At 49.6% G+C, this 12,665-nt stretch overlaps 2 protein-coding genes across 11 annotated transcripts in view; one reads left to right on the top strand and one right to left on the bottom strand.

Moving 5' to 3' along the window:
• LOC132021873 (RNA-binding protein 12) overlaps positions 1–451 on the top strand; it is a 35,153-nt gene extending 34,702 nt beyond the window's left edge. For all 8 annotated transcript variants that reach the window (XM_059406903.1, XM_059406902.1, XM_059406899.1 and 5 more), the window contains one exon: positions 115–451. In XM_059406903.1, coding sequence (XP_059262886.1) covers positions 115–255 — 141 coding nt within the window. In that variant the 3' untranslated portion in view covers positions 256–451. The remainder of the gene's footprint in view (positions 1–114) is intronic.
• A 3,119-nt stretch (positions 452–3,570) lies between these two features.
• Positions 3,571–9,097, bottom strand: SPAG4 (sperm associated antigen 4). Of its 3 annotated transcripts, none has more exons than XM_059406890.1 (12): positions 8,653–9,097; positions 8,052–8,156; positions 7,723–7,789; positions 7,496–7,557; positions 7,211–7,254; positions 6,871–6,896; positions 6,646–6,754; positions 6,310–6,385; positions 6,019–6,134; positions 5,523–5,690; positions 4,949–5,038; positions 3,571–4,836 (listed from the first exon to the last, which is right to left on the bottom strand). In XM_059406890.1, the coding sequence occupies exons 1-12, from the start codon at positions 8,960–8,962 to the stop codon at positions 4,687–4,689; spliced, it is 1,323 nt and encodes a 440-aa protein (XP_059262873.1). In that variant the 5' UTR covers positions 8,963–9,097; the 3' UTR covers positions 3,571–4,686. The 3 variants fall into 3 exon arrangements, with proteins under 3 accessions (XP_059262873.1, XP_059262875.1, XP_059262874.1); XM_059406892.1 differs by having other exon boundaries at positions 8,672–8,827; XM_059406891.1 differs by lacking the exon at positions 5,523–5,690.
• Between the last annotated feature and the right edge of the window lie 3,568 nt (positions 9,098–12,665).

Raw genomic sequence — 12,665 nt, 5'->3', positions numbered from 1 at the left:
GGCAGGGTTGGGTGTTGGGGTTTATATTCTTTGTATCCTTTTTTGGGGTATGAAATGTAGACTTCGGGAAGCTGTCAGGGGTCATCACTGACCTTGCCCTTTTTCTCCTGGCAGGCCCCTCGGGAGACACTGGCACAGACTGTGCTTGCAGAAGTACCCACGCAACTCGTCTCCTACTTCAAGGCCCAAGGTTGGGCCCCATTCAAGCCACTTCCACCCCCAGCCAAGAGCCCTGCACATGCTCCTCAGGCTTAGATTCCCTCAGAGGGTGGGCTATGGCTGGTCCTCAGCCTTGTGTCCCCAAGGTCTCTGTGGGCATGGTTCAGCCCTACACACATTCCCCAGTGCTGCACTTTACATTTTATACTTTTATATTTGCTCCTGCTGTTGCTCTTGATCCCTCCTGCTTGCACCTGGAGTCCTTCATTTAATAAAGATCAATGAAGACCAACTGATTTGCCACCACTCTCTTCTTGAGTGGGACTGAAAAAGTCCCACTTTTGACTTTTAGCCATATTTATTTTTCCTGAGCCTTGGTTTATCCCGTTAGAGTCGTTGAGTGAAGGATACCTCTGATAGGCCTAGGCAAAGAAATTCGGTATTCCAGGCCAAAAGTCTAGAAATGCTTCTGTTTTTAAAATACAAGGATCAAATGTGAGCGAAACAGCCAGCCTGCCCTGCCTTAGGACAGGGCTGAGATGGGAACACAGATAAGGTGGAACATGCTAGGCGAGGGATGAGTTTAAGGACTATGCTAGTCTTCTGGAGGAGGGAGCAGTGGTGGTTTTTGTTTTTTGTTTTTTTTTTTTAAGATTTTAATTATTTATTTGACAGAGAGAGATCACAAGTAGGCAGAGAGAGGGGGGAAGCAGGCTCCCTGCTGAGCAGAGAGCCAGATGCGGGGCTCGATCCCAGGACCCTGAGCCCATGACCTGAGCTGAAGGCAGAGGCTTAACCCACTGAGCCATCCAAGCGCCCCTAGAATCCTAAATTTTTTTTTTTTTTAAAGATTTTATTTATTTATTTGTCAGAGAGAGAGGGAGAGAGCGAGCACAGGTGGACAGAATGATAGGCAGAGGCAGAGGGAGAAGCAGGCTCCCCGCCGACAAGGAGCCCGATGCGGGACTCGATCCCAGGACGCTGGGATCATGACCCGAGCCGAAGGCAGCTGCTTAACCAACTGAGCCACCCAGGCATCCCGAATCCTGAATCTTTTTAACAGCTAATTTTTTTACTAGAAAATTGATAACGTATTTTTATTATAAAAGAAAGAATACAGAAAAAAATAATATGCAGACTCCCATATGCCAAAAAAATATTTGGGGATATTTTTTAATCTGTCTTGCAAAACTCTAATCTATACATGTTTTTTATTTTACAAAAATGGGGTCATATTATACATACTATTTTAACGTGCTTTAAAATGCATGTTAGTACAAAATTATTTCAAATATAAATATTTTATAAAATAGATAATTGAGCAGGCGAGGGTTCCTATCTTTCCTAGGTCTGACAATTTTTAATTAGGATATTATATTATTTTAATTTGATTATTAATTTAATTAATTTAATTAGGATATTATATTACTCATACTCTTTGTACCTTGTTTTTATTATATTTTGGGTGCCTTACCTATTAGAACTTATTGGTGACCTTATTCTTTTTAATGCATAAATTACTCTGTGTATGAGTATCTTACAGCTTATTTAGCCAGTCATTTATTTATTTATTTTAAAGATTTTATTTATTTATTTGGCAGAGATCACAAGTAGTCAGCCAGGCAGAGAGAGCGGGGAAAGCAGGTTCCCTGCTGAGTAGAGAACCCGATGCGGGGCTCGATCCCAGGACCCTAGGATCATGACTAGAACTGAAGGCAGAGGCTTTAACCCACTGAGCCACCCAAGCGCCCCCGGTCTTTCACTTATTGAGATTTGGATCTCCTCCAATTTTACAATATTACAAAGTGTTGTAATGAATATTTCTGTACATTTATCTGTGCATTTGCCACAATATTTCTGAAGGCAGTTCCTAGAAGTAGAATGCTAGATCAAAGGATGTGAATATTTAAAATTTTAATAGATAACTGTAAATTGCCCTCTATAACAACATTTTTTTGTATCCCTTTTTCTGTTAATCTGACAAGCAGAAAATATTTTCATATTTAGCTTGAATTTAATTTTGAAGGTGTGGTACCATTTCATGTATTTGTGAGTTACATTTCTTCTGAATAGTCTATTTATAGGTTCTTTTGTTGTTTCAGCCTTTATTTATTTTTTTTTTAAGATTTTATTTATTTATTTGACAGACAGAGATCACAAGTAGGCAGAGAGGCAGGCAGAGAGAGAGAGACAGAGGGAAGCAGGCTCCCTGCTGAGCAGAGAGCCCGACGCGGGGCTCAATCTCAGGACCCTGAGATCATGACCTGAGCCGAAGGCAGCAGCTTAACCCACTGAGCCACCCAGGCGCCCCTCAGCCTTTATTCTTACACGTGGAAAATATTTCCTTCCAAGTTATTGCCTTTTCATTTATAGTATCTTCTAATCCATAGAATTCTTTGGAAGTTTATGTATACTAGTCTAGCTTGCTTTTTAAGAAATTATCCATATATCATGAATTGCTTTCCATGACATTAAACATTCCCTTAAATATTACCATTTCTTTTGGTCACATTATTTTGGTAGCATAATTTACCATCTTATATGGGATTCCTGGGTGGCTCAGTCAGTTAAGCGTCTGTCTTCAGCTCAGGTCATGATCCCAGGGTCCTGGAATCAAGTCCCACGATGGGCTCCCTGCTTGGCAGGGAGTCTGCTTCTCCCTCTCCCTTCAACTCTCCCCCTGCTCTTGTTCTGTCTCTGTCTCTCTCTCCCTCTCAAATAAATTAATTAAAAGTTGGTTTATTATCTACTATTTCCGTATTCTCTTTATAGTGTAAGGAATATCCTTTAAAGTATTATCTTTGATTACATTGATATATCCTTTGTTTCCATTCTTAGAAATGAAATTACTATGATTAGAGAATAATAAAAAGTTTGTTTGTTTTTTTTTTAATTAAGATTTTATTTATTTGACAGAGAGAGATCACAAGTAGGCAGAGAGAGAGGAGGAAGCAGTCTCCCTGCCAAGCAGAGAGCCCGATGCAGGGCTTGATCCCAAAACCCCGAGATCATGACCTGGGCTGAAGGCAGAGCCTTAACCCACTGAGCCACCCAGGCGCCCCGTTTGTTTTTTTTTTTTTTAAGATTTTATTTATTTATTTGACAGACAGAAATCACAAGTAGGCAGAGAGAGGGAGAGAAGCAGGCTCCCTGCTGAGCAGAGTGCAGATGCAGGGCTCAATCCCAGGACCTGAGCCAAAGGCAGTGGCTTTAACCCACTGAGCCACCCAGGCGCCCCAGAGAATAATAAAAAGTTTTAAGGCTTTTGGTTCCCATTGTGAAACTGCCCTCCAGAGAACCTATATTAGTTTGTATTTCTAACTTTAGGCTTTGAGAGCATTCGGTACTTATTTATTTTACTCATTTTTAAAAGATTTTATTTATTTATTACACAGAGAATTTTACAGAGAATTTATTTCACAGAGAAGCAGGGGGAACAAGAGGCAGAGGGAGAGGGAGAAGCAGGAGGGAGATCCCAGGACCCTGAGCTGAAGGCAGCCGCTCAACCAACTGAACCACCCAGGTGCCCCTCAGTAGAGTAATTTAATTTATGAAAGTAATATCCTGAAAATTTAAACAAATGGATATGTGCTTCACTCTCACATATATGTATGCATTTCCACTTCCTAGAGATCTAAGCACTGTTTATAATCTGTATATATATTCTTCCAGTGCATGAACATACTGGGAGGATCTCAACAGGCAAGATGGTGCATGTTCCTTTGCCCAGGCTGGTCCCCCTTTTCTTTTTGCCTAGGTAGAACTCCTTAATCTTTGATGCCTGATTCTTCCATCTTTTATTCTTTCAATTCTACTTTGACCCTTAGAGTAAAGAATTCTTGGATCAATAAAGGAATTGTTTCCTGGAGCATCCTCCCTCCCCTGTCAGGCTCCCTGAGGGCAGGGACTGATGAACACTAGACCACTTGTACTGGGCCTTGTAGTAAAGACAGCCTGAAATGGGACTACAAGGCCTGTGTCAGTTTTGACTCCGATGCTTCCTAGAGGTTCTCAAGTCTCCTTAGTTTTTGAATGTTTAGTTCAAGAAAAGGGGTAGTTAACTTCTCCAACTGTACCTGTAGGAGTTGGGGAGACTGTCCCAGAGTATAGAGGTAGGAACTGAGGTGCACAAATACAGCTTAAGGCTGACTGGCAGCTCTGAGTTAAAGAGGGTGGCCTCTGGAAGAAGGTGGGTTTGGGTTCCACTGTGGCATTGTTCACTAGCTGTGTGACCTTGAGCAGTTCCTGACCTGAACGGTTCCCCCTCTGAAGTTACAAGGATTAGCTAATGTGTAGAATGTCCAGAGTACCATCTCTTGTGCCTGGTAAGCACTCCATAAACATGAGCTGCTATCTTACTGATCTGAACTTCTCCAAATTAAGAAGGTGGATTGAAGGCTGCCAGTCAGCCCTGTCCCTCCCGCCATATTTATATGCCAAAGGCAACCAGAACCCTCCCTACCCCCATCAGCATGGATCCAGCTGCTTTTAGCACAGACCTGCACTCTACTCCAACAATCAGCATGTTTAATGGGGTTCCCCTGTGGCACTGTCCCCTGCCCCCTCTGAAGTTCGCATGCCATGGGCCCGGACCCGATACAAGCATGTGAAACGGGGATGGCCCCAGTTGCTTAGAATCTGGATCTTCACCTTGGGAAAGGCAGCTGGGGGGTCATTCTGGGGAGACAAATGGTTCATGCCAAAGCCTGCTGTCCCAAGGGCTGCCTTCCTCCCCAGTCTTCCTTTGCTGTCCCGGTCCTTCAGCACCCTTACCCCCAGAGACACACACCTGTAGGTGGAAAGTCTGAATCTCTGATTTCTCCACATCGAAGGTGAATTTCCCCAAGAAAACTTCAGTCTCATCATCAACCTGGAGGCCCTGGTGGGTGAAGAGTGAATAGAAGAACAGTGAAGCACAGGTGGAAGAGGGAGAAAGTAACTTTATTGAGGACCTACTATGGCATAGTTGTATGCACGCTCTCATTTTTTGGTGTTAGGATAGTATAGTGTGGGACGTGGACTCTAAGAAGTTCACAATTTAGTTTGGCCAATTGTTAGCTGTGTGACCTCGGCAAATAACATCCTCTTTCTGAGCATTACTTTCCTCATCAGTGAGGGGGGAGATGAAAATACTTCCTAGGTGGTTGACTGGATGCAAGGAGATGATCCATTTAAAGTGCTTAGCACAGAATAAGAGCTCAATAAAGCCATACCTAATGTTTGGATATGGTTGTAATTATAACCTGTAGGCCTGAGAGATGAGTGGTAATATCTCCATTTTATAGATGAGCAGTGACATCAATTTTCATAACTGGTACTTTCTAGGCAAAATCCCCCACCTCCTTAGCCTTAGCCCCACTCACGTAGACTGCGAAGTCTCGGGGGGCGCTGTTGGCTCCCCCAGTGTGTGCCACACTGGGTGGTGGATGCTGCAGGGTGACGTCACTCAGTTGCACACGACCCGGTAGCCGGATCACCACCTGGCCCTGGTCGCCCTCAAAAGCCCAGCAATTCCCAGGGAACACATCTGGCTGCAGGCGAGCAGGAAGACCTTCAGAACCCACCAACAGCAACTACGGCCCTTCCCCAGCCTGGGCATTGGTTCAGGTAGGGCCTACCCTTAGCCCAACCTCTTCATTGGCCCCACCCAGCCCTCCACCTGGAGCCTGGGTGTTTGTGCTGCCAGATCCTGTTCAGTGCTACAGTCCCTAGGACCACTAGACCTGGCCTCCAACCAGGCAATCCTCTGCCTAGCACCATGACCTCAGTTCCACTGGATCCCACCAATAGGGAGCTGTTGGGTCCTTTCCCCAGCATCCCTCCCATGGTCTGGTTCTGGGATCCAGGTTCCAGGCCCACCTCCAGGATAACTGTTGGCGGCCGCGCGTAATTCCAGAAGCTGAAGCGATTCCAGAAGTAGGCAGTGTTTGCGTCTTCATAGTCATGTGACGTCTTCTCTAGGTCAATGGAGGCCCCTGGAGCAGGAAGAAGCAATCATTCATACGGGCTCCCAGGCCTGACTGACAGCTGGGGCAGGGTCTCTGAGGTCCGTCTTTTTGGTCGGGTCATATGTGTAGGTCTATCTGTGTCAATGTCTCCCTCTTTTCCTGTGTCTCCGAGTCTCAGTCTTGCAGTGTCTCTGGGTCTTACCCACAGAGCTGAGCGCATAGTCAGGTTTCCTCACAAAGTCTTCATTCAGCCTCTGGAATACAATCTTGGCCACTCTCTGAAAAGAGGGAGGGCAGGTCCTGGAGGGATGGAGCTTGCAGGTGGATTTACAGGGAGGTAGAGTTCTGGGACTAGGTTCTCTGGATTGGATTTTATGGACCCCGAGAGAGAAATCCCAAGTTGGGGCTCTGGGGCGGGGTTTACTGCTCCAGACTCAAGGAACGGGGTCCATAAGGGGCTTCCAAGGTGGACCTTGGACTGAGCAGTGTGTGGAGACATGGGCAGCACTTTGGGCAGACAGGAGGCTGCAGGCCTCACCTCGCTGTTGGCTGCACGAACGCTGGACACCTCCTTGTGTAGTTTATCCAGCTCGGCCTGAAGCTGCTGCAGTTGCTGCCCCTGGGAGCGCACACGCTCATGGTACTCGCTGTAGGTGGGAGGTTGGCACAGCGAGGTTGGCTCCCTGTCCTGGGCACTTCCCCTAAGGTCCTGCACAGAAGTGCCTTTGAGCCCCCTGATTCCCCACCCCAGGTGCCCTTTCACCTTAGAGTCAGCATCTCCTTAGGTTCCTATTGGAGGGAGGGAGGGACAAAATACAATGCTGCTCAGTTCCCACCCACTCTCTTCTCCCACTTCAGCCTGGGAGCAGCCTGACTCAAAGGGCCTACTTTTTGAGGACTGCCTCCCCTTCCCTGACCTGCCAGGACCTCTCAGAGACCCCCAACGGCCTCTGGGCACAATCCTTCAGAGAGATCTGTTTATATCCCTTTGTTAGGATTGGAGCCTCCAGCACTGCCCCCTCCCACCAGCTGAGGGGACTCCACAATTTCCAGGTTCATACCCTGCCACCCACCCACCCTGGGATACAGATGCCCTGACTCACATTCTCCAAAGGAGGAACCAGGTACAGCAGCCCCCACCAGAGTGCTGGAGAAAGAAGGGTGGTCTCAGGGCAAGCCAAAGGAGAGGGTTTCCTTGGCATAAAGGGGTGGTGAAGAGAGAAAAGGCTTGAGGGGTGCTGCTGGATCCAAGGGGGGCTAGTGGGCTCTGAAAGGGACTGTGAACAGCTGAAGGCCTTGAGTGGGCTGAGGGATACAGGAGAAAATGTGCCGGCTTTGGCTGCAAAGCATCCAGGGCTGGGGCCCCAGGGGATTCGCCATCCCCTTACCTGCCAGAAAGAGGCTCAGCAGTGACACAGCTGTGAGCAGGAACCGGATGGAACAGACCTCCCTGAAGAACCGGAGGGAGACTGAGGCCCAGACCCTAATGTGCCCGCAGCCCCACGCCAGGTCCTAAACCCAGCTTCTGCTGACAGGACCCAACCAGGTCTGATTGAGACAGGCTCAAGCCTCCGCGGGTCCGGCCCTGCTCCCCGCCCCATTCCCTCCCTCTGACCTGTATACAATGACCAGCGCGTCTCCTACCAGGGACAGCAACACGCTCAGCACCTGCAACAGCAGGCCTGGAAAGAAGAGTTGGGGCAGAGATGAAGAAGGGCTCAGACAGGTTCAGGAGGGTCTTGGGAAGAGAAGGGTGGGCTAGGAGAATTAGATGGGGGCAAGGAGAATGAGTTCAGGCTCAGAGAAGGTGGCTCGGACTCAGGGAAGGGGCTGGAGCCTGACATGGGCGCGGGGCTCAAGGAGCAGGTCTCTCAGAAATGAGAACTGGAGTTCGGAGAGGGGAGCCAGAGGGTCAAAGGGGCTCCGGACTGGCGTGGCCCGTACTCAAGAAGTTCTTGGACACGCGCGGTGGAGGCATCTCCTGTCTCAGATCCAGGGTCGAGAGAAGGTCGAGCTGCTCCTCAGAGGCTACGGGAGATCCAGCCGGTTCTGCGGGAGCCCAGGGGCGCCATTGAAGCCTTGCGCAAGGCAGGTCCATTCTTTCCCCGGGACCGGGCCGCAGATTTCCCAGCCCAGAAGCGGGGCAGCCTCCACGGGCACTGGTTCCACCGCATCCCCACCCTAGGTCTCTCTGCACTCGCCCCTCAAGGATGCTCGGTCAAGACGTTGCTACCCGCGTCGAACGGAAGCCCCGCCCCCAGGAGAGTCTTGGTGCCGCCTTATTTATAGGTAGCTACTTATGCGAACACCGAGACCGCGCCTCCTCAGTGGTGTCAAATTACGGGGTATCCCCGCCCCTTCCCAGGACCGTCCATCACACAAAGGTCCCGCCCCCTAGGGTATCGTATTTGACACCTCCCTCTTCGCCCTACAGGCCCCGCCCCTTAGGAGGTAGCCCCCTAGATTTTATCCCGATTCCGTGCAAGCCCCGCCCCCTGGGCCCCGCCCCCTCCCTCAGCTCTCCCGGGTTCGACCCCGCCCGCACCCGAGGCCCCGCCCCTCACGGTTGCCGCGCCACAGGCGGTCTGCCCGTTGTGGCTCCGAGGCGCAGGCTTCTGCAGAGAGCTTCCAGCCCATGTGGTTCCTCCGGGCACTCCTGCGCTCAAGGCGGGCTCACCGCAGCTCGAGCCCCGGGCTCTTCTGCCCTCAGGCTCCCCGGGGCCCGGCCCAGCTGACCGTTGCCCGCTGCTGTCCCTCGAGGTGACGCTCACTGAGCTGTTGCTGTTGTCGCTGTAGAAGTTGGACGTGTGCTTGTGAGGGGACTTGGCCGAGCCCGGGCGGGGGCTCCGCCGCATCCTGACCCCGAGGCGCCCTCTCACGGACGCCAAAGTCGCCGCCGCAGCCGCCAAGGCCCTCGGCTCTCCCTCAACCGATGTGCGCCGCCAGGACCCCACAGACCCTGTGTGCGGCCGACGGGCCCCCCAGCCAGATTCAACCCCTCCCTCGTAGCTGAGCCCGGCTGCTGACGTCACAAAGGAGCCTATGGTCTCTACGGAACTCCCTGAGGGTGCGTCACAGAACTAGTCGTGACAGCCCGGAGACAGAGCAGTCTCTTATTCTTTCCCATGTTAAAGCAAACGATGACATCACATCACTTCCCAGAACGCCCTGTCTTATGCACTTGTCTTAAAAGATTATCTAGCCCGCTTCCTGCTTAGTTTTTCTCCTCAGCTCATATCACCTATATGCTGTATATTTTACTTACATATGTCTTCATTGCCTGTCACACCCACTAGAACGTAAACTTTATGAAGGCAGGGATTTTTGTCCTGTTCACTAGTGTATCCTTCAAGACCTAGATAGGTCTAATGAATGAATATTAAGAAGGGGTAGAGTGGGGAGGCACCTGGGTGGCTCAGTCTGTTAGGCTTTTGCCTTCCCCACAGGTCATGATTCTGGGGTTCTGGGATGGAGCCTAGCATCCGGCTTCTTGCTCAGCAGGGAGCATCCTTCTCTCTCTGCCTCCCTCTGCTGCTCCCCCTGCTTGTGCCCTCCTTCTCTCTCTCTCTGTCTCTCTGTCAAATGAATAAATAAAATCTTGAAGAAGAAGAAGAAGAGGAGGAGGAGGAGGAAGAGGAGGAGGAGGAGGAGGAGGAGGAGGAAGGGAGTCACCCAGAGCAGTTCTAAATAAACACTTAGTTTCTTTTGATCAGCAAACCCTTCAGACCCCTCCTCTCTTCCTAGTCCTCAGGCCAGAGACCTCTGACCTTGGGATCTGTGCTTCCCTCTCCCAGACCCATGTACACCAGGAGTCCATGGGGTGAGAATTCAGCACCATCATACCCACACTCCGACCATCTTGCGATACCAAAAATGGAATGAGAATCGCAGATGGTCACAGCCAAGAGACCAGAGGTTCCCAGACTCCTGCTGTGCACTAGAATAGAAATTCAGGTTCCCAGGTACATTGTGAGATTCTACTTGAGCATTTCTTGAGTGGGTGCAGGAATGTGCATTTTTAACAACCATATGTGTGATCCTGATTAAGTACCACACTTTGAAAAGCAATGCAGCGCATTCTATGCACATTACACAGCTAGGCAAATAGGTCCAGAAAGGGGAAAGGAGTTTCTAGAGTCCACACATTTTATGATAGAGATTAGATTTCCAAAATCCTGCCCTGGAGTCCAGTACTTTCTGCCACATCCCATTTTCTTTGGAATGTTAGGAAGAGAAAGTTCTTAGAGGGGATGAGGGGGAGTGAAAACTTGCCAGGCTGTGTTCCTGCCCAGAAGGGGATGTGCCTGGGATGCCTGGGTGGCTCATTTCGTTGAGCACATCCACCTTTGGCTCTGGTGGCAATCCCAGTGTCCTGGAATTGAGCCCCGAATGGGGCTCCCTGCTCAGCCAAGAGTCTCCTTCCTCCTCCCCCTGCTCTTGTGGTCTTGCTTGCTCTCTCTCTCTCTTCCCCTATCAAATAAATAAAACTAAAAGAAGAAGAAGGATGGGGCAACTGGGTGGCTCAGTGGGTTAAGCCGCTGCCTTCAGCTCAGGTCATGATCTCAGGGTCCTGGGATCGAGTCCCGCATCGGGCTCTCTGCTCAGCAGGGAGCCTGCTTCCCTCTCTCACTCTCTCTCTGCCTGCCTCTCTGCCTACTTGTGATCTCTGTCTGTCAAATAAATAAATAAAATCTTTAAAAAAATAAAAAAATTTTAAAAAAAAGAAGAAGAAGGAAGAGGAGAAGGAGGAGGAGGAGGAGGAGAGGGAAGAGGAGGAGGAAGGGGAAGGGAAAGAGGAGGGGGACAAGGAGGAGGGGGGGAGGGGGAGGAAAGGAAATGCCCACATTAGTTTCCAGAAGGGTGGCATGAATACCCTGTTTGATTAGATGCCACAGAGATCAGGGGTGAAGGGAGGGAAAGGTCAAGGCACTGCGAGCTAAGAATTCCGGTTCCCTCTCTGACTTCCTTTGGATCCCACTGCCCCTGTCAACTGGGGAGGTGAAGCCTTCCCCCAGTAACTGGGGCCTTAAGGTCTAACCTGGACCTTACTTGAAAACGGGACAACCCATGCCTGATTGTCTTGTGTTCTGTAGACCTCAAAGCTTGTTTGGACAGGTAACACCTGGGAAACAGATCAGGGCTTTCTAACCCCTCTATTAAGTTGGAGAAGCTGAAGCACAAGGAGGGACTGACTATGTCTAGCTCAAGGCCACACAGCAAGACCCAGCTCCTCTGAAGGTCTAATCTTATCTCTGCTGCTGCCTGATACATTCCTTGGCCAGAAGCCAAAATGACAAATCGCCAGTTCCAGAACCCACCCAGCATTCCTTTCCACTGCCTGGATGTCTTTCTCCGCTCAAACCCTGTCCTGAAAGCCCATTTTATTTTACTTATTTATTTTTTAAAGTAGACTCCATGCCCAATGTGGGCCTTAAACTCATGACCTTGAGGTCAAGAATCACATGCTCTACGGACTGAGGCAGGCAGGTGCCCCCTCTAAAGGCCATCTTAAACACTGTCTTCTCAGGGTGAGCGCCTCTGGCCACCTTTCTCTTGAGTTCCTCAGTCCTGACCCTTTCCTGCTCTGATGGGCAATGCAGTTACTTTGTTTGGTGTTGGAATCTGTGATGCTACTAAGCTACTAGAAGACAGAGAATGTGTCTGGGTCCCCTCTGTGGCTACACCCTTCCCCAACGTGGCTGCATAGCACAAGTCTTGCCTATAGCAGGTGTCTTTAAACAGAATGGTGAAATGCATAGCCAGAATAGGCACTCCACACCCAGGTACATTCACACCTGGGTGCAGGCTACCACATACTTTAATTCCTTCATTCAGTAAAAGTACTGCACATCTGTTTAACGGTTACTAACCTAAGTGAGGAGCTCTATGTCCAGAAAATGCACAATTGTTCAATATTTTATAGACAATTTCAAGAACTTTCAGATCCCCTGGAACTTCTCTATGGTCCCATTAGTAAGACCCGAAGTCCCCAAGTTAAAGATCTCTGGCTCCTGGGTAAGAAGTGTTCTGAACACTTGCTACACATAAGCTAGGGACATACGTTCAACCACTCATTAATTCCAATGTGTTGAGCAGCCACAGAACTAATGGTGGGGGCTAGGGGGTTCATTTATTAATCCATCCATTTATTTAGTCAGTTTTTTGAGGGTCTGCCATGTATTAGACCCTCAGTGGGGCACTGAAGACAGAGAGATAAATAAGGAGCATCATGAGACCTGTGCCCCGAGGCCTCATTGGCTAGTGGGGACAGAGTAGGGTCCTGTCTCTCCCATTGACTCCATCTCCACCTTATCCCAGCTCCCACTTCCCAAGAATGCATGCAGGATGGAGGTAAAGCTGGTGCAGTCAGGGAGGCCTGAGCTGACCACAGGGACCTTACCCCCTATTCTCAGTCCTTCGGCTCCGTCTCCACCCATGACCCCCAGGCCTGCCTGTGTGTTTGACTAAAGGGTAGGGATTGCTGAACCTGCTGGGTGAGTCCAGTTGAGTCAGAGGCAAATGGGGTGAGCGGGCAGGAGGGCAGGCGGGCAGAGGGAG

This window comes from Mustela nigripes, chromosome 7, assembly GCF_022355385.1.
Source record: "Mustela nigripes isolate SB6536 chromosome 7, MUSNIG.SB6536, whole genome shotgun sequence".
Classification (NCBI taxonomy): Eukaryota; Metazoa; Chordata; class Mammalia; order Carnivora; family Mustelidae; genus Mustela; species Mustela nigripes.
This window is presented reverse-complemented; position numbering and strand designations above follow the sequence as displayed.

What these genes read in the sequence shown, in the direction of transcription:
- SPAG4 (XM_059406890.1), bottom strand. Translation starts at nt 8,962, where the DNA reads ATGCGGCGGAGCCCCCGCCCGGGCTCGGCCAAGTCCCCTCACAAGCAC. An exon ending in CCCGAGACTTCGCAGTCTAC is followed by an intron (nt 5,039 to 5,522) that starts GTGAGTGGGGCT and finishes TTCACCCACCAG; the next exon opens with GGCCTCCAGGTTGATGATGA. An exon ending in TTCAGACTTTCCACCTACAG is followed by an intron (nt 4,837 to 4,948) that starts GTGTGTGTCTCT and finishes TTGTCTCCCCAG; the next exon opens with AATGACCCCCCAGCTGCCTT.